The following is a 19451-nucleotide window of genomic DNA, read 5'->3' as shown; positions in this document are numbered from 1 at the left end:
GAAGTAGGAAGATAGTCCCAAAGTAGTTGAGTTCAGGAGATTTCCTGTCTTCAACAGAGAGTGTGGTCTCAGACTAGTCTGCTGCTGGCTGTCGATCTGCACACAAATGGGAGAAAAAGGCCAGGAATAGCAGGGACTGTTTCCTCCCAGGTACGTCTTCTAACACTAGAAAAGTCTTCTTCAGAAATTTCCAGAATATCCCACACAGGCTTTTCTCCTCCTTGGCCAGAGCTACAGGACTGCTCTATTGTTCACTGCTCCCCTAACACCAACCGGAATAAACGTACCCCGTTAGGCCCTGTACCATTCACCACCTGTGCGGAGGCTCTCCCACCCTGGACCACAGAGGAAGGCAAACTGAATCAGAGAAAAGGGAAGAGGTGGGGAAATGTGATTAAAATACTGAAATAAACATTCTCGGGCTAAAAAGAGACATGGAAAAGGTTTTTGCTGAAATTGTAAGTTCAAAAACAAATCAATAAAAATAAAACAATCCATAAGGCTAATTATGTCTGATTTTGTACCATAGATTCATGCTTCATACCTGTCACTCATTTCACATCTAATTATATGTTGCCTCTTATCATTCTCTAAATATTTCCTATCTTATTTCCTTGATTGGATTCTTGAGAATTAGAAACCTAATTTTTATGTCATTTTCAGTGCTAACAATATAAGAAAACAATAAACACCAGAACGTATGAAAAGCTAACGTATATGTATTTCCTGTAATAAATAATTTCCCTTATTAAACCTGGCAGAATGAACACATTGATCTCTGCTTTTTTCCGAAACCCAACTAAAATGACAGTAAAGAACTTTCAAAGGTGTAAATTCACAAAAATAGTGAGAATACAATGGAAGATACCAGTTACCAAAGTAGTTCTAACCAAATTTTGGGAGCAGAAAAGAGTATGCACATGTTGCAACGAACTTACCTGACTAGAGAAAGCTGCAGAAGGCGTGGGCTGTGGCGGAGAGAGGCAAGGAGCAAGCCAACAAGTACAGCACTGCTCCAGACACAGTAACCAGAAGTAACACCCACCAGGTAACCAGGCGGGTGTACACAGTGGACCTAAAAGCTGAAGGACTAGTCGAACGTTTACCTGAGGAACAGGTAGTCTACCAGAAGCCCTCTCCATAGGCCCATGCAACTGCACTGCCCTTACCACCACAGATTACCACACACCAGAGTAGCATCTACTGGTTCCCCACTAAAATGGGTCCTCACCTGTACACCCCTTCAGGCCACAAGGCGCCCACCAGTACCTTGCGACACACACACCCTTCCATGAGCACTCTTAGATATCAGCAGCTGGCCGAGACAGTGTAGACTTCTGTAGGTTACCATAAAAAAAAAGGAAGAAAGGGGGAGAGGAGGGGGGGAGAGAGGAAAAAAAGTAAAATAAATGAAAAGAAAATAAAAAGAGAAACAGGGAAACGGACAAGGAAGCAGAAGAAAACAAAAATATAATAATGCCACCACAGAGAAATGATGATACAACATCCATGACATAAGAACAGGAGTCTCTGAGTGAGAGAGAGGGAGAAATCAAGAGAAAAAAAGAACATAGGAAAACTATGATTCTGATTATTTTATTTTAGCTGAAATGTGGATGTGAGACCTGGAGCTGCCATTGCATGTGCAAAATAGAAACAAGTTGATGATCGAACAGCAAGTTAAAAAGAGCCTGGGTCTTGAATGACTTCTGAGTTACCACTATAGCACTAGACCGGGGGTATCAAACTCATTTTCCCCAGGGGCCACATCAGCCTTGAGGTTGCCTTCAAAGGGCCGAATGTAATTTTAGGACTGTAAAAATGTAACTATTCCTTAACTAGGAGCAAGGAGCTGGGCACTGCCGCTGGGTAGAAACAAGGTGCCAGGCCGGATAAAACAAGGTGGAGGGCCGGATTCGGCCTGCAGGCCTTGTGTTTGCCACCTGTGCCCTAGACTGTCTCCATAACTATGAGATTCAAAATAAAAGCAAAAACAAAAACAAAAACAAAACCACCCTGGCTGGTGTGTCTTGGTTGGTTGCATTATCCCATAACCAAAAGATTACGGGTTCGATCCCCAGTCTGGGTGCATGTGGGAGGCAACCAATCCATGCTTCTCTCTTGCATTCATGTTTCTCTCTCCCCGTTCCTCTCTCTCTAAAAGCAATGAAAAAAATGTCCTCAAGTGAGGATTAAAAAACCCCCAGAAGCTCTGTCTTATTTCATACACAGTTTTGGGCTCTCCCGCCACTTGCACTACAACTATATACTAACACAGTACATGCTACACACATTAAGTTTTTCCTCAAACCCCTACAATATGAAACAAAGGAAATTATGTTCCAAGCTGACTATCTTATTATTCCTCTCAACTATGCTTGAGTCTATCTTCCATTAGCCAAGAAAGCTGAATGCTAACAACAAATTTCAGGGTCACATTCTAATCGAGCCTGTCATGTGTACCAGAACGCAATGCTGAGGGGCCTGTGGAGGAGAGTCCCAGGTGTCCGCTGCACACTGCCTGCATTGTTTTCAGATGCTGCAGAATCACTCCACTGAGGCTTACCTTCAACTTCCCTTCAGTCTGGCTTTCTTCTTTTAAATTCATATTGGATGACTGACGGCTCACATAATAAATAGTTTATCTGTCTACACTCTCCCCCTAGGAAGAATATGCCTTTTTGAAAGTGAGGCTCCGTTAGACACCTGAAGTCCAAAATTAGTTCTTAACTCTTTTGTCTACGGGGAACACTGCTGCTTTTTAGTAGTTCTGCATTGCCATAAACTACCTATTAAAGTACGTCATTCAGTCTCATATAGATGCAAAATTGCTTTCATAACTAAACCAGAAATCCCAGAGACAGAATGACAAGAATATGGAATAAAACACAGAGCAGTATGAGTTTGACTGCTTAGCGCCACATACCATCACCCATATTGTAATTTATTATTAGTCTCATATTGTTTAACATTTCCGAAGTAAAAATTTCACAAAAAGCTAACAAAAAACTGTTCTGGCAAAAAAAGATCAATATAACCCTAGAGTAGTTTTCTTATGAAGTCCATTACAATTAATCAACTCAGTAACAGGCCATTCCTATCCTCGCTCACCTTTCCCCCAGGGTTCTGACTACTGATGACCGAACGGCACATGTGGGTAAGCTCTGAAGGTACTGACAGTAGGCACTTTCATGTAGAATAAATATAAGAAAAAGGAAATCTAAAACATGCCAAACCTCAAATGTATAATAGGACAATAAAGGGAAAAAATGGTCTTTGTAGGCCACAGTCCATGTATTTCTGCCTTTCAGTATCAATTCTGCCAAATTCTTGTCGTCTTTGTAACCGAGCACTTCAAAATGAGCTCAGGACTTTGAAAGGCGCCTTATTAAACCTCCCACCCGATATGATCGATCAAAAGTAAACAACTATTTCTACATTGTTACAGTGCTAAAAGAATGGGCCTTCCTCATTAACGAAAGCATAGAACTCCCATTTGTTTCCGCTCACGACCAGAATAACCAGTTTACCAAACAACTTCCCCATCCTTGAAAGTCACAGTACTTATTGCCTGGGGGTGAAGAAAGAACTTGAGGGAAGGGGTCTACTTGAATTGTAGACCCCTCCATATTTGTACAGAAATTTTCATCATATTCTTGGCACTTATTTCTATACTTTTTAAAAATACTTAAACACTTGGAGGACGGATGGTATCTATGGGAGAAAAAGTTGACATTTTTCTTACTTGTGTAAGGTATAGTCAGTACAGGTGATAAATACTGTTTATATAGAGAGGAATAGTGACCACTTCTACCCCACCCCTCAGATGAGTGGAGGGCCACACAGCCTTAAATGTCTGCTAAAGGAGGTTCTGCTGAAGATGTAAATGCCACTGACCCGCCCCACAGCAAATAAGACAACATCACTCGTCAAAATAAATGCTTGGCACTCAGTAAATCTGATGTTCCCATAAACGTCACGGTCATTCCACTGGACCCTGGCCAGTCCAGTTCTTCCCTCTACCCATCTCCCAAACTGACCTCTAGGTAGGATTTCTAAGTTTTGGGCCTTCCTCAAAGGGAAGCCATGAAGTTGGGAAATTCCTTCGTATCACGTGATGATTTGCTTCTTTAATCTCCATGCCCCTGAAGAGGTTAGGGGTTACTGATGGAGACACACTGGGGGCCCAGAACACTTGCCACGGGGCAACAAACGAAGGTAAGGTGGGCCCCTTGGCCCAGGTTTGCTGCCTTCGCACTCTAGTGCACTATCAAACTGTTTGTATTTTAATTAACTGCGTAATACGTCGGTAGGTACAACTAAAAAGATACAGATCCTATCCTCATGTCCCTTCCTAAAAAAGAAATAAGAGGTGTACTCGCGGAACAAAACTAAAACCAGATGAAAGAATAAATCGTGTTGTCAAATCAATAGAAGGTAGATGTTTCAGCAAAGTCCCTTGTTTAATATTCTGAATTTAGCTAAAGTATAAAACAAATATAAATCGGAATATGAAACTGTTTTGTGGCATAAAATGGAAAAAACTTACCTTCTCAATATTTAGTTGGTGCTTTCTTAACCTCTCCAGATCTGTCGGGATTACTATTTTAATAAATTTCTGGATAGCTGGTTCAAGGCGGCGTAATTTCACTTTGTCTTCATCCTCAGACATCCTAATAAATGTTGTGTCACTTCTACTTGCAACAGCTGTCTTCTCTACTCATACAGAAAAACCTAAAAGAGAATTGTTTATTAAAGAATGTTTTTTAGTAAGTTCCTATTATTTTTATGAGCCAACTATTAAGTATAATTTTATAACTCATTCTAAACACATATTCAACTTAATGCTGAACTTCAGTGACTGATTTTTTTAAGAGACCTTTTATTTTAAAACCCTTTGTTCAAAAATAATGTACATTTCCTTTAGAATGTTTAGAAAACATGAAAAAGAGTAAAATAAAATCAACAGTCATCTGCTCACCCCTAGTTAACTACCCATCCTTACTCTTTCCATTTTGATGTGTCTTTCCAGGTTTTTCAAATACACACAGGTACATGTATATGTACATGTACATGTATACACCTTTTTAAAAACTAGGAGTATACTGCCCAAGTTTTCATTTCCAATGTACCTTGGACATTGAGTCACCTTTTCGAAAAACATGTCAAATGGTAAAATTGGAAAAAAAATTAATTCTTAACATTTCTGCTCATATCAAATTTCATTTCAAATGTCATCATAATGTATCTATGTAATTATATACTTTAAATATAACACAGCATGCAACTCTTCTCATTGATGTCCCTTAAATTGCCTCTTCCCTTTTTTACAAAGTAATTAGCATTGTCTACAACCAACGCAAACAATCAGTGACACAGCTGAAATAAGAACCCAGGATTCCTTAGGGCCCCATCAAATACTCCTTCACAAGTGTCTCCCAGTGTTCCAGAAGGTCCAAGGGTATGCTTTTTAAGCCAGGGTAGGTGAGAATAGGGATTGGCAAGTGGGCAGGCTGCAGGACTCTACACCTACTCCAACTGGAAAAAATTTATCTATGTCTATTTCACAAATTTGAGTTTATTAGATTTTATATAAATAAAGGGCTCCACCATGGTTCCATGCCACCTCGTGTTCCATACTTTTTAAAAAATTAAATTTGCCATGTTAATCCCACTGGGATGATGTCTTAGGCCAGGGTGCATAGAGATAGGGGTTCACAACAACACTTTTTGGAGTCACTGAATCTTTATGAAAAGTTGTGGATGCACTTTGATTTATTTTGGAGGACAAATCCATTGCTTTCATGAGATTATCAAAGAGGTCTATCACTCCAGAAACATCAGGAACTATCACTCTGAACGATGTTCTGTTTCTCTTTCTTTTTACAGTTGAAAATTTTGAAGTGTTGGTTATACATACAATCTTATTTGCTTGCAACTTGAATTTTATGTTTGATCTGAGCTCAAGAACAAAAAAGGAAAAATCTCCAGACACCAAAAATGCATCCTCCAGTACTGAGTGGGAATTGGAGACACATGGAGAAGTTAACTGCCAAAAGAGTTAGTCCTCAGACCCAACAAAACAGAAAAATTCAGTTAAGTGACTAGAGATAATAAAGTAATCTAAAAAGAAATTTAAAATGAGTACATTTTAAAATATTCTAAGACATAAAGGAAGGAATAGAATCTTTTTTTAAAAATAACTTCACGAAACAGAAACAGGCCCATCTAAAATAAACCAAGTAAAAAGTCTACTTTAAAAATTCTACTCAAAAACCTCAAAAGATTGGTTAAACAGTAAACTCCATAGCTGAAGGGGGAATTATCGTTTGGAAGATACCAGTCAGAACACAGAGAAATAGAGAAGTACAAACTGTAAAAAGACAATAAGGAGAATAAAGGATGCAATGAGAAGCTCAATAACAAACAGAAGCCCCATAAGGAAAGAATAAAGTGGTGAAAAGGCATCATTCAAAGAGAATGTGCTCAGAGTTAAGATGTCGGACCTTAAATTGAAAATGCACATAAGTCCCAGTGGCATTCAAAAAAATTTACCTGAACATGTGGAAGGGAAATTGTAGAACATCATAGACAAAGAGAAAATCGTAAAAAGCAAACCAAAGACAAAAGACAGATAAACAAAACCAATAAAAGCAGTGAACTTTTTATCAAAGCAAGATATCAAGACAGGAATATCTTCAAAGTGCTGAGGGAGCTGGTATATACCCAGGGAAATTATTATTTAGAAGTGAAGGCAAATAATAATTTTCAGACATACAAAGACTGAGCTTATTACAAAGCCCATTATTAAAAGAACTACTCAAATGCATACTTTAACAATAAAGACAATAAACCCAAAGGAGTAGAATGGCAAAAAGCAATCAATATAATAAAGTATACCATTACTGGATGAATAAATGAATGAAAGGATATATTTTGAATAACCTGATTTAGTATAACAAAAATATTTCCATTTAAATAACTTTCCTACAATGTATCTTTTAAAAACTCATAGTATCACTTGGCATAGATGTTCTATAATATAATTAATCATCTACTGTGGGCTATTCAGGTTGTTTCTATCCACCATTACAAACTATGCCACAGTGTAATTATCCTCCTTGCACATAAACTAAACTATCATCTATAATTATTTCTTTACGTTAAATACCTGGAAATAGAATTAGTTTTTACACATTTTTTAGGACTTTGATACCAAATGTCCCAAAAAAGGTTATGCCTATTTACATTTCCACTTGCAACACACCGAATGTGTGTTTATCCACAGTTCAACCAATAGTTGGTATGATCGCTCCTCTTGGACATTGGGTGACAAAATAGTGCCTCATTATTGTTTATTTTTCAATTCTTAAATTACTAATGAAATTGATTTATTATCCATTTGCATTTCTTTCAAGAATTGTGAGCTCATGCAAAATGTCTGTTTTACTACATACAACGTATATCCTTTTCTTGTTATATTTAATATATACTAGAGTCTTACAAAGTATCGACTATCTAACATTAATGTTTCCCAGTCTATCACATTGCCTCTTGTGTTTTCTTCTACTGTGCAGAGTATATGGTATAGGAATATAACTTTATACTTATCCGCTGCTCCTATCAAAATATTTTTAAGTATACCTGGTGCCCAACAGGTGCTGATGAAACTAAAATGTTTCTTCACAGGCCCCTTCACCATTTCTAACCCTCTCACTCCAGCCAGACAGCACAATCTGCACAGCGCGTTAGGACAGTGTCTTAACTGCCCGCCTTCAGGCTCCCTGCCCTCTCCCATTTTCCCTCACAGATTACAGTTACTATGTATCTAGAACTGCAAGTGCTTCTCCTCTGAACAAATGTTTCCAACAGTCCCCTGGTACCTTAACAAGAAAATACAACGTTCCCAAGTAGATTTACTATTCTATTATCACCCAATCTCTATTTTGGGCTTTGCAATGATGTTCCCTATGTCTAGAAGCTCCTTTATATCCCAACTGCCTCTAAAGTTTACGTACCATTTGAAGGTACAACTCAAATGATTCTGCCTTTTCTTCCACTAATAAGTTTATAGTACTTAACAAACTCCAATTATTGATTACTTGGCTTGTTTTCGCTGTTGCCCTATGCTATGATGATAGTATTGCTTTGTGAGTTCCAAAGTGATATTTCCAGGTCACAATCATGCATGACTCCGCCCCTCAGGGTTCCCAGCCCAAGGAACAGCTGCTGCCTCGTAAAAGCCACCTCTCAGGGAAGACAGCCTGCCCCATGAACCTCCCAACTTGTTTTCCAGCTCCTGGTCTCCTGGCTGGTGTCTTTTCTAGTCTCCACCATTTCCATTTTTGTAAAATTATAATAAAATAACTATGTAAAACTAAGAAGAGAACTTAGCACTAAAAAAATTTTATAAACGTGTTGTTATTGAAACACAAAGTTGTCCAGCAATGGCTCTGATCATAAAATAGCTGAAATATGTGAAAGTTGTTAAGGGAAGGTCCTAATTCAATATATAAAATGTGGTTTAAAAGTGTGATTGAATAAATGAGAGTGTCTTTCAGCATTTCTTGATTTTTCAGTTAGAAAATTGGAACATATTTCTGATATTACTAACACAAAAATAAAAAATACGTTTATATTAACACCAAACTAAGTAAAATATGCCTATGAAAAACACAAGAAAAAAGACAAAAATGCCTAATTTCCCAAACTTCCAGTTGTGTTATTAGGTTAGCCAAAAAGTTTAGCTTTTTTCTGTATAATGGCTCTAGTAGTGCTTAGCTGTCTTTAATTTTATTTGAAATAATTTTGTTAAGATTGTATTGTGACAGCTGTCATATCAGTGTGCATTTTTAAAAAAACTTGCAGGAATTGGTGAATTTTTGTGTATGCATTTTAATATTGAAAATGGAAGAAAATACACAAAATTTTGGCTACATTATGCTTTATTATTTCCAGAAATGTAAAAAACGCAACTGTGATGCAAGAAAAGATTGGTGCTGCGTATGGAGAAGGTGCTGTGACTTATCAAATGTGTCAAAAGTGGTTTACGACGTTCCTTGGTACTACTGACATGTTGGCCAAATAATTCTTTGCTGTGGGGCTGTCTTATGCACTGGAAGATGTTTAGCAGCACCCCTGGCCTCTACCCACTAGAAGCCAATAGCGGGAGATAGCTGACATACTCAAAATATCCAAATCAATAAAGTTATTGGCAGAAATGAAAAATGTGTCTTTTATTTTACAGAAAAAAGTAATGGACTTTTTGGTCAACCCAATACTTTTAACATTTTTTAAAAGCGTAAATGGAATATATTATCTTAATACTTTTTAAAAAGTGTAACACAATATTTGGGGCAATAGAATTGGTCTGGGACATCCTGACAGTGTGATGGATACACAATTATATGCATTTGTCGAAGCTCATAGAACTATATACAACAAAATGAATTTTTACAAATTCTCATGACAGCATGTGGGGAACCCAAATGGAATACAAACCCTGTGGAACAAAACCAACTATACTATAAATAAATAGCATAGGATAACCACACTGAAAGAAGTGGGGGAAGAAAATAACTAATCTAGGTAACTTCATAAAACACTGTTACCCCGTACTTCAACTGCATAACATAAAGTTAAAGGCAAAAAGAACTGCACACAACAACACTACACTCTCGTTAGTAAAGCTGTTCTCACAGGAGTATGGGTTAGGAAGACTGAAATTATGTATGTAGTAGGATTGAACAAATAAGAAAACATTTTACAGAACATGGAAACCAGATTTCTTGCTGTCAAAAAAAGTTACAAATAAGCTGCAAGAACAGAATGAACCCTGTGGTGTCAGATTAGAATCAGAGGTGTAAGACCACCACGGCAAGACGGCAGCACAGGCAAACACGGCTCACCTCTTCGCACCAGCACATCAAATTACAATGAATCTATAGAACCACCATTATTTGGAACCACCAGAAATCGAGTAAATAGAACTTCTGTAACTACAGAATTAAAGATGAAGCTGCACTGAGACTGCCGGGAGGGGCAGAGATGAGGAAAGGGCTGGTCCCACACCCACAAGTGGCAGATAAAAATTGGAAGGGATATCTTGGGAGAGAGGGGCCCCAGTCCCACACCAGAACCCTCAGCCCAAGGTTCCAGTGACAGGAAGATAAGTCCCCATAACTTCTGGCTGTAAATGGGGACTGAGGCTGTGGAAGACAGAAACTTCTGAAGTTCCAGGCTGTTCCTCTTGAAGGGCCTACACATGGACTTACTTGGATTTGCTCCCTCTGAGCTCCAGCACTGGGGTAGCAGCTTGAAAGGCACCAGTGGCATACAGTGAGGAACTGAAGTGACTGGCATCAAGGTGAGAGCTGGGGGCAGCTTTCTTCCAGACAGAAAGCTGGCAGTGGCCACTATTTCTTCAATGAGCTCTCCCCACAGAGAGACAGTATGCAGGCACCATATCTGAGACTCCATTAACTTGGCTCACACTGTTTGGTCCATGCAACTTTTGGGCCCGCAAAAACTGTTTCCAGGGGCTTTTCCACACAAATGGCTTCTCTTGGTTCATGCTGCAGACCTTCCTAAACTCTCTCAAACAAGCAACATCTGGCCTTAGCGTGCACTGTACCTCTCACTTAGTGGCCCCTGGCTCTAGGCACATCACTAACCACAGCTGGCCTTGGTTCACAATTAGGCCTCTTCTGGGCACCTCCAAGCCCAACACAAGTAGTAGCCTATACTGGGTGGCCCTGGACAGAACATAGTCAGTGGCTGACCTTGGCCTGCACCTCCCAGGAGGCCCCAAAACAAGCACACCCAATGGACAGCTACAGAACACATGGGAGCACCACCCAATCACTTCCACAAGTGACACACTCAAGGGGCAGACTTAGTGGGCACTAGAGTCCTGAAAAGTTAAGTCCTGCTCGGTGGAGTAGGCCCCTGAACAACTGATCCTCCATGGTGGCCAGAGGTTGGTGGTCAGTGTTCACAGCCAGTCCATATAGTTGATTGGCCTGGAGGTAAATCCCTTCCATTGACCTGCCAACATTAGTTAAGGCTCAACTACAAGAGGAGGGTGCATATGGCCCACACAGTGGGCACACCTTGAGTATCCAGCTTAGGTTATAGGGGAGGCTGTGCCACTGGACCCTACAGGACACCTACTACATTAGGCCACTCTACAAAGCCAGGGAGGCGTAGCAGCTCTGCCTAATACATAGAAACAAACACAGGGAGGCTGCCGGAATGAGGAGACAAAGAAACACAGCCCAAATGAAAGAACAGAACAAAACTTCAGAAAAATGACTGAACAAAATGGAGATAATTTACTAGATGCAGAGTTCAAAACACTGGTTATAAGGATGCTCAATGAACTTAGGGGAAGAGAAGATGAACTCAGAGATAACTTCAACAGCATAAAAAAGGACATTGAAACCATACAAAACAATCAGTCAGAAATGAAGGCTACACTAACTGAAATGAAGAACAATTTACAGGGAATCAACAGTAGAGTAGATGAAGCCAAGAATCAAATCAGTGATTTGGAATATAAGACAGCACAAAACACCCAATCAGAACACCAAGAAGAAAAAAGACTTAAAAAAAATGAGGATAGTAGGAGCCTCTGGGACAACTTCAAGCTTACCAATAATGTGGACCCCAGCCGGCAGGGTCCGTGTGTTGTGGCTGTGACAAATTCACATGGACTGCAGAAGTCCTGTGGAGAAAAAGGGACAGCACGGCTGTTCTCTAAGTGAGACAGAGGGCCCTGATCCCTGCCTGGACAAGCTTTTATTGCTTTTCTGGGTACATTACATCGAGGATGGTCCTCATTTACTATGCACAGGTTCACTGTAGGTGATTACCTTTTACAGATAACAAAGGAAAGAATGTTGCTAATTACTTTGAAGAGAAGGATGTTACAGATCAAGGTGAAAAGCGGTTGAATTGGTTACATTCCATACTTGGGAGGTTTAGCACAGATTTTAGGAAGTTATTTTAGAGATATGCAATAAACATTTGCTGCCTCAATACAGGATGAGGAAGTTTTAGCAAAAGCAAGTCTCATAGCAGCCTAGGTCCCATGTGGGCCTGATTCCCCATGGGAGAACCTATCTGTACACGTGGGTCCTGTGAGTCAGACCTTGCTCCCCACTGGCCTGAGTGGGGGCTGGGCTACATTTCCCACGCCACATGGAACAGTCCCCTATATACCAACATTCGCATCATGGGGGTGTCAGTAGGAGAAGAGAAAGAGCAAGAAATTGAAAACCTACTTGAAAAAATAATGACAGAAAACCTCCTTAACTTGATGAAGAAAATAGACACATCAATCAGTCCAGGAAGTGCAGAGAGTCCCAAACAGGATCAACCCAAGGAGGTCCACGTCAAGACACATTGTAATTAAAATGCCAAAGGTTAAATACAAAGAGCATTTTAAAAGCAGCAAGAGAAAAGCAGCTAGTTACCTACAAGGGAGCTCCCCTAAGACTGTCAGCTGATTTCTCAAAAGACACTTTGCAGGCTAGAAGGGGTTGGCAAGAAATATTCAAAGTGATGAAAAGCAAGGACCTACAGCCAAGATTACTCTACTCAGCAAAGCTATCACTTAAAATCAAAGGACAGATAAAGTTTCCCAGACAAGACAAAGCTAAATCAAACCATTACTATATGAAATATTAAAGGGACTTATTTAAGATCAAAACTACAAATAATAAGATGGCAATAAATACATATCTATCATTAGTTAAATCTAAAAAACAAAATAAATGAAAAGCAGAAGAGATCATAGATACAAAAAAACATTTTAATGGTTGCCAGATGGGAGAGGAGTTGGGGGATGGACAAAAAAGGTGAAGGATTAAGAAGTACAAATTGGTTGTTAAATAACAGTCATAGGGATGTAAATTACAGCATACGGAATATAGCCAAAGAACATATATGTGTGAGCCATGGACATGGACAATGATGCAGAGACTGCCTGAGAGGGTGGGAGGAAGGGGGTTCTGGGTGAAGGCGGGCAAAGGAAGAAAAATTGGGACAACTGTAATAGCATAATCAATAAAATATATAATTTAAATTTAAAAAGAGAATCAGAGGTATAATAAACTTTTGTTTTTTAAAAAATATTATAGGGTCTGGCAGATGTAATGCCTGATTGAGTGTGTTTGGTAGGGTAATAATATGGGTGTAATAATTTATAGCTTTAATTGGAACATTTCACCCAAAATGTCATATGGTGTGCTTGAGTGTAATATTGTTATGTTACAGAATTCCATGCTTATGATTTTGTAATAAAAGATTTTATAATAAAAAGGGGCATTATTTGTGCCAGACCCTGTGTGACAGTGTATATATACATACATACACACACACGCAGATAAAAAATAAATGTTTGTATATCCATGGATATATGTGTGTATATAGATTTACATATATCTCTCCACCTCTATGTGTGTATTTGTGTGTGTGTATACGTGTGTGTGTGTGTGTGTGTGTGTATGCCAGGCACTAGAAGTAATGATACCCTAGTGGCAATGAGTATACCTACTCCCTAGATCTTGGTGTTCAAATACCACTCTCCAAAAGAAAGAAACCAGGGATCCTTGGAGAAGTGGTTCATTCCAGGGCTGGGGCAGGGAAAACACAAGATAAACATGAATAAAGCATCTTAGGATGCCCGAAAGGAAGGAAGTTCTCACAAAAGGATGGGGGTCAAAAGGGCACAAGAAGCAACTGAGAAAATTCCCAATGGCCAAAGCTGGTACAATTTGAACGTAAAATGAATCACAAAAGTATGGGATAATAACCAATAGAAAAATAAGTGAGTCCATATTGATCAAATAAATAACTGAACACATAAATAAATGGGAAGGGGGGCAGCTTTTCTTTACAGAAGAATTCCAAGAAATAAATGAAGGAAAAAGAGAAACAGAAAGTCACCATCACAACATCACATTAATAATTACTGAAGGCAAGATCCATCAATGGATGCTAAAGTCAGCAAGTGAAAGTTTGAAGAGAGACAGGATATTTGCATAGTTCACAAGTTTTCTCCCAAGATGTCAATTATTTACCAAGGGAAACACAGTAACTTTACATTAGAGAATCCCTGCATACAACACCTTAACTAAGTGATCAAAGGTATTAATTATCAAATGCAGTGTATCATGCACCCCCTCAAATGATTAACTGAGAAGGGCACATAGGCTTCTACAGTATCAACAAAAACATACAACCTTAATCAAATCACGAGAAAAGTTCATACGAAACCCAACAAAAGGACGCTGTACAAAATAAGTGACCTGGACTCTTCTACAGAGTAAAGATCATGAATGACGAAAAGACTGAGCTATCACAGGTTGGAGCCATGCCAACTAAATGCAATGTGGCATCTGAGATCGGCTCTTGGAACAGAAAAAGTTCCTTAGTATAAAAAAAAGTGATGAAATCTAAAGAAAATTGATATAGTATTGGACCCATGTTGATTCCTTTTGAAAATTTTACCAGTTAGGTGTTAACATTAAAGTAACCTATAGAGGACTCTATTATTTTTGTAGCTTTTCTGTGATTGTAAAATTATTTCAAAATAAAGTCTTTCTAAAAAACGTGTGCATTGCTGTTTTACATACACAAGACAAATATTTAGATGTCAAAGCACTGCACTCATATTCGCTGCACTAACTCTGTGTAGGGGGTGGGGGGAAATTGGGGTTCGGGGCGCTACAAACTTTATCATTTAGTACTTAAAACTACCACCCGCTGAGTACCGTAATACTCCTGTTTCCCAGGAGGAAAACGTACTGGGAGGTTAACTAGATTACTTAAGAGATTATTTATCATTAAAAGGCCCCATTTCTCAGAAGAGGTCCAAAACCTCTGGAACTGCCCCCCCCCCCCGCCCCATCACCACCGCCCAAAAGTGATGCACAACTGCCATCGGCCTGGAGACCCCACGTTTCCCCACTGGTGGCACAGAACACGCTCAGGCACGCCGCCCCGTGTTTCTGACCGGGGGACAGGACACTGAGTTTGGAAAGTCAAGTCAAGGCCTTTGGTCCTGCCGTATGGTCTCCTCTCTGAGCCTTGGGTGCCGAATTTACAAAAGGAGGGACTTAGACGTGGGACCTTCCGCGAACTGGCTGATCGGACGCTCCGAGCTCTGGCTCCAGGTCTTCCCCTCCCTCACCACCCCGCGCCTCGCAGTGGCCCCCAAAGCGCACCTGGGCCACACACACCAAACACCCCCCCGCTAAGGAACCGATGGGCGGGCCGGTCTCGGGACCGAGATGCTGGGGACCCCGACGACCTGGGCCCCACAGTGCCAAGCGAGCAGGGCAGACGCCAGGAACTTTTTCGCCCCGCGACCCTGGGAGACCATCACACTTGTCCAGTGGACCGCCTTCCTACACCGGCTTCGAACAGTGGCTTCCTAAGAAACGAAACCGCCACTTCTTGGAAACGAGAGGAGTCGCCACGTCACTCGCATTTCCGACCTGATGCCCCGCTTCCCTGGGGGCCGCCTCTACCGCGCACCCAGCCCACAGTGGATCAGGGCCTGAAGCCCCTGGGGCGACCTCCCAAGAGTCCCTTACCTCCTGCCGGGGAGCTCGGGGCGGTCGGTGCGCACTGCGCAGGCGCCGGCAAGACGGGGCGGGGCGTCGCTTAGGCCGATCGGGTTAGGCCACACCCCCTCCTGCCCCGTCCCCGCCTCTCGGGGTGTGGTCAGCACACTGGTGAGGACAAACAGGGGCGAGAGTTTTTTTAAAAAGTGGTCTTGTTTTTTGTAGTGGGGTTGCAATACTGGAGCCAGGAGGAAGGAGATGCATAAAAGGTTTTTTAGGTCAGTTTGATGTGAAATGAGACAGTTCACATTTATATAGCCCTCTGCATTTTGCAGAAATTTTCTGTTCCTTTTCCTCTGTCCTTCCAGGAATTTTATTGGCGGGTTGGCTGTGTGTTCTTAGATATTTAAGTTCAGAAAGGTTGTACATTGTCATTGTTGCCCGTGTCTCTTGTCTCCCCACCCCCTCCCCCCTCCCCCTTCCCCCACACAAACATGCAAAACCTTGTGGTGAAGAGAGCACAAGTCTTAATTGTAACAGGCCCAGAAATGGAAGCTCAGACAAGTCGTGATTTCCCCGCTAAACTGGTGGAGTCCTTAATGCCAGTGTCCTTATTCCAGTTTTATAGGTAATGACACTGAGGCTCAACACAGATTTGTTAAATGACTCACTCCACTTCAGCCAGTTAGTGACCGACTTTGAACTCCAATTGGGTTTGCTAATTTCCTTCTCAAGTTCTTCCAGTTTTACCAGTTACCATCTATAAACAAGCAGGTGGCTGGCTTTGATGCCACGCGCAGGTCACAGGTGATGGCCTAACTTCCAGGCCCAGACTTTATATATGTATTTGTGAATATTCAGATGACTTGCTTAGAATCTATGCACTAATGGTACTGTCCTCAGAAGTCATATGGATGTTCAAGCCTAAAACAACTCGATTCTACCTGTCCTCCGGTGGAGTAGGCACAGAGGTAGAAATTATGGACTAAGGAAGATTGATGGCCTGTAAGAAAGGCTTGAAAGGCAATTTCTAAAATAAATCCAAAAATCTAAGCAATTTGGATTTTCTTTGTGGGTATTATAAATGCTGGTGTTTGTTTTACTCTAGGAAGGAGATGTTTATACAATTTTAATTCTAGGAGGAAAATTTAAGTATTAGGCAATATCATGAGAAAATAGTTTTTAAGCACAGGTCAGTTAAACAAGATCTTTTGAAGTAAATGTCATGTGAGGTATGTTCTGAAAAAGCTATCTCAGGTACAATAGGGGGGCATGACACTCAAGGATTCTAAGTTTGAACCAAGCCTTCTGGGTTATTACATGTATGTTTGCTATAAGTTAGGTGTGTTGAGGTAGCAGGACAGAACTTTTTAACCTAACAGCTTGTTAGCTTGATGTGTAATCTTTAAATATTTAAACATATGGTGTGTGGACTTCTTTTGTACTCTTGCTCTAGGCCCTGCAGTTGTTAGGGGCAGGCCTGCTGCTAGCAACATTTTCCTGAGGCTCTAACTGAACCAGGAAGGCCAAATTGTAAATATATATATATATTATATATATATATGATTCTTTTTCAGGTATCATGTTTACTTACTTGGAAAACCCAAGAAATGAAGTGAAACAAATTCAATGAAGTGTCTAAAGAAATACCTTTTGTGAATAACAATTACCAATTTAAAAATGTGGGAGGAAAGATCGCTTTCAAAAATAGCTGAATCAAGTTTGTGTTTATAGGGAATTGCAAGATCTATTTGTAGAATTAAGAATAGTAGCTAAATGACTGGAGACAGAGGGATGGATTATAAAGGGGCATGAGGAAACTTTGGGGGTGATGGATGTTTTCATTATCTTGATTGTGGTACTAGTTACATGGGTGTATACTCATGTTAAAACTTATCAAATTGTACACTTTAGATACATGTATGTGCTTATTGCATGTCAGTTGTACTTGAATAAAGCTATTTCTTGAGGAAAGGCATATACAGAGCAGGGCAAACTCTGTGTTTCATATACTCACAACTGTAAACCTACTTTTGCCCCACCCTGTATTATGATTTAGAACCTACACAGTTCTTGGAACAGATAAGAAAACAATATATATTAACCACATGAATTAAGAAATAATTTTTCTAGTATCATAGAGCAAGTACCTGGAGAACCTTGAGAATCGAATTCAAATTTGGCACAATAATATAGGACTCCTAGGTTATCTTCCCAGCTCAACTCGTTTCAGGGAACTGTTTCTCCCCACCATATCTGCATGCTATGAGTTAAAGAGCTTCTGGCAGCCATTTTTACAGGCATGAACCCCCACTGCAGACCATAGTGAATCAGTCCAGATGCAGACACCTAACTCAAGCTGGAACAATAAGATACCTTCCCAGGAATCTGGAGTCTGGACTAAGATCCTGACTTTAGTGTGGCTGGTTTCCTGAGTGGAAAAGACACTCACAGCAGAGCTCTTGGGGGCCATGTTTTTCACTTCATCCGCTGGTGAATCAGAGAAAACCACGCTGCTCATGCATCCTATTTATAAGTATGGAGAGATAAATATGTATATCCTGGTAGTGGTGCTTTAAAAAAAGAGTTGTTTCTTTAGTGTAGGTCATGTTCAAAAACACTTTAATGCCACTGCCTTCAGTAGGTTCTTTCTCTAGTCATGAATTATTGAAATATCTACTGTAGGTCTGAATACATGCTATTTATTTGTGCATTCTGTCTTCCCAATCATCTTGTAAACTGAGATGAAGAAAGGTTCAAAATAAGGTGATAATAATGGTTACCTTTGGGATGAGATTAACTGGGAAAGGGATGAAATCCCTTTCTGGGGTGCTATAAAGGTTCCATATATTCATCTGGTGTGATTTCACATGTGAAATTTTATCAAGCTGTACACCTAGAATATATGTACTTTATGTAAGTAATACCACAATAATGGAGGACATAAAGAACTAGCAATTCTTGATTGAAAACAAACAAAACATCTTAGTAAACAAGGAACAGCCACTTCCTTAATATTATTTCTTTCTATTATCTCTCTCTCTGAAATAGTGGAGAAATGGCAGCAGTAATCCCTGCCCTTGTTACAGCCCCTCACCCCTCTGAAAATATGATAAGAAGTCATGCAAGAGATAGAGACAGGAGGGAGGCGAGGATGATTAGATGCTCAAAAAGAAAGAGTTTGCAGCACAAATATCTCATTGCAGTTTATTCCCGAGGCTTAACTGCATCCTAACACTTGGATCTGCTTATACCCCAAACCTTCTAAAACCTCCCCAGCTCCCACCCTGCTTTTTCAAAAATTGCTTAAACTAGCCAGGTAAACTTCTACCACTTTCAGCCAGGAGAGTTCTGGCTGTTGTAGGCACAAAATCCATTTATTTTTACTGTCTTATAATATCTTTTTAAAAAGATTTTATTTATTTATTTTTAGAGAGGGAAGAGAGGGAGAGAGAGAGAAACATCAATGTGCAGTTGCTGGGGCCGTGGCCTGCAACCCTGGCATGTGCCCTGACTGGGAATCGAACCTGCAACACTTGTCTTATAATATCTTAAACTTACATGTAGTGTTCACTGACTTTAGTACTTACTCCTCTCCACTTTCTGCTTTGCTGTCCCCTGCTGCCAACACACACACACACACACACACACACACACCCATTACCAGTCTGTTCATATAAATTTATAGAGACTTCTGTCAAACCAAGAGGAGTAAACTCTGTAGATAATCAATAGCATGAGAATACTCCACTCATCAACCATTCACCACCTAGGTATTTGATAATCATTTTGTTAATGGCGAACTGCATCAGATGCTACCAGCAAAGTTAGACTTCGGCCCTTGAGTTTGATTAAGAAAGAATCCAGAGCCAAGAACCC

The 19451-nt window shown here is 40.2% G+C and overlaps 1 protein-coding gene across 1 annotated transcript in view; it reads right to left on the bottom strand.

Moving 5' to 3' along the window:
• The window catches only part of STX17 (syntaxin 17), a 60433-nt gene extending 44773 nt beyond the window's left edge, over window positions 1-15660 (bottom strand). Inside the window, exons 1-2 of the mRNA XM_028525605.2 lie at window positions 15603-15660; window positions 4550-4734 (exon numbers count right to left, since the gene is read on the bottom strand). Of these exons, the coding sequence (XP_028381406.1) occupies window positions 4550-4672 (123 nt within the window). The 5' untranslated portion in view covers window positions 4673-4734; window positions 15603-15660. The remainder of the gene's footprint in view (window positions 1-4549; window positions 4735-15602) is intronic.
• Between the last annotated feature and the right edge of the window lie 3791 nt (window positions 15661-19451).

This window comes from Phyllostomus discolor, chromosome 3 (assembly GCF_004126475.2).
Source record: "Phyllostomus discolor isolate MPI-MPIP mPhyDis1 chromosome 3, mPhyDis1.pri.v3, whole genome shotgun sequence".
Classification (NCBI taxonomy): domain Eukaryota; kingdom Metazoa; phylum Chordata; class Mammalia; order Chiroptera; family Phyllostomidae; genus Phyllostomus; species Phyllostomus discolor.
The sequence above is the reverse complement of the archived record's forward strand: the minus strand, read 5'-3'. Positions and strand labels throughout refer to the sequence as shown.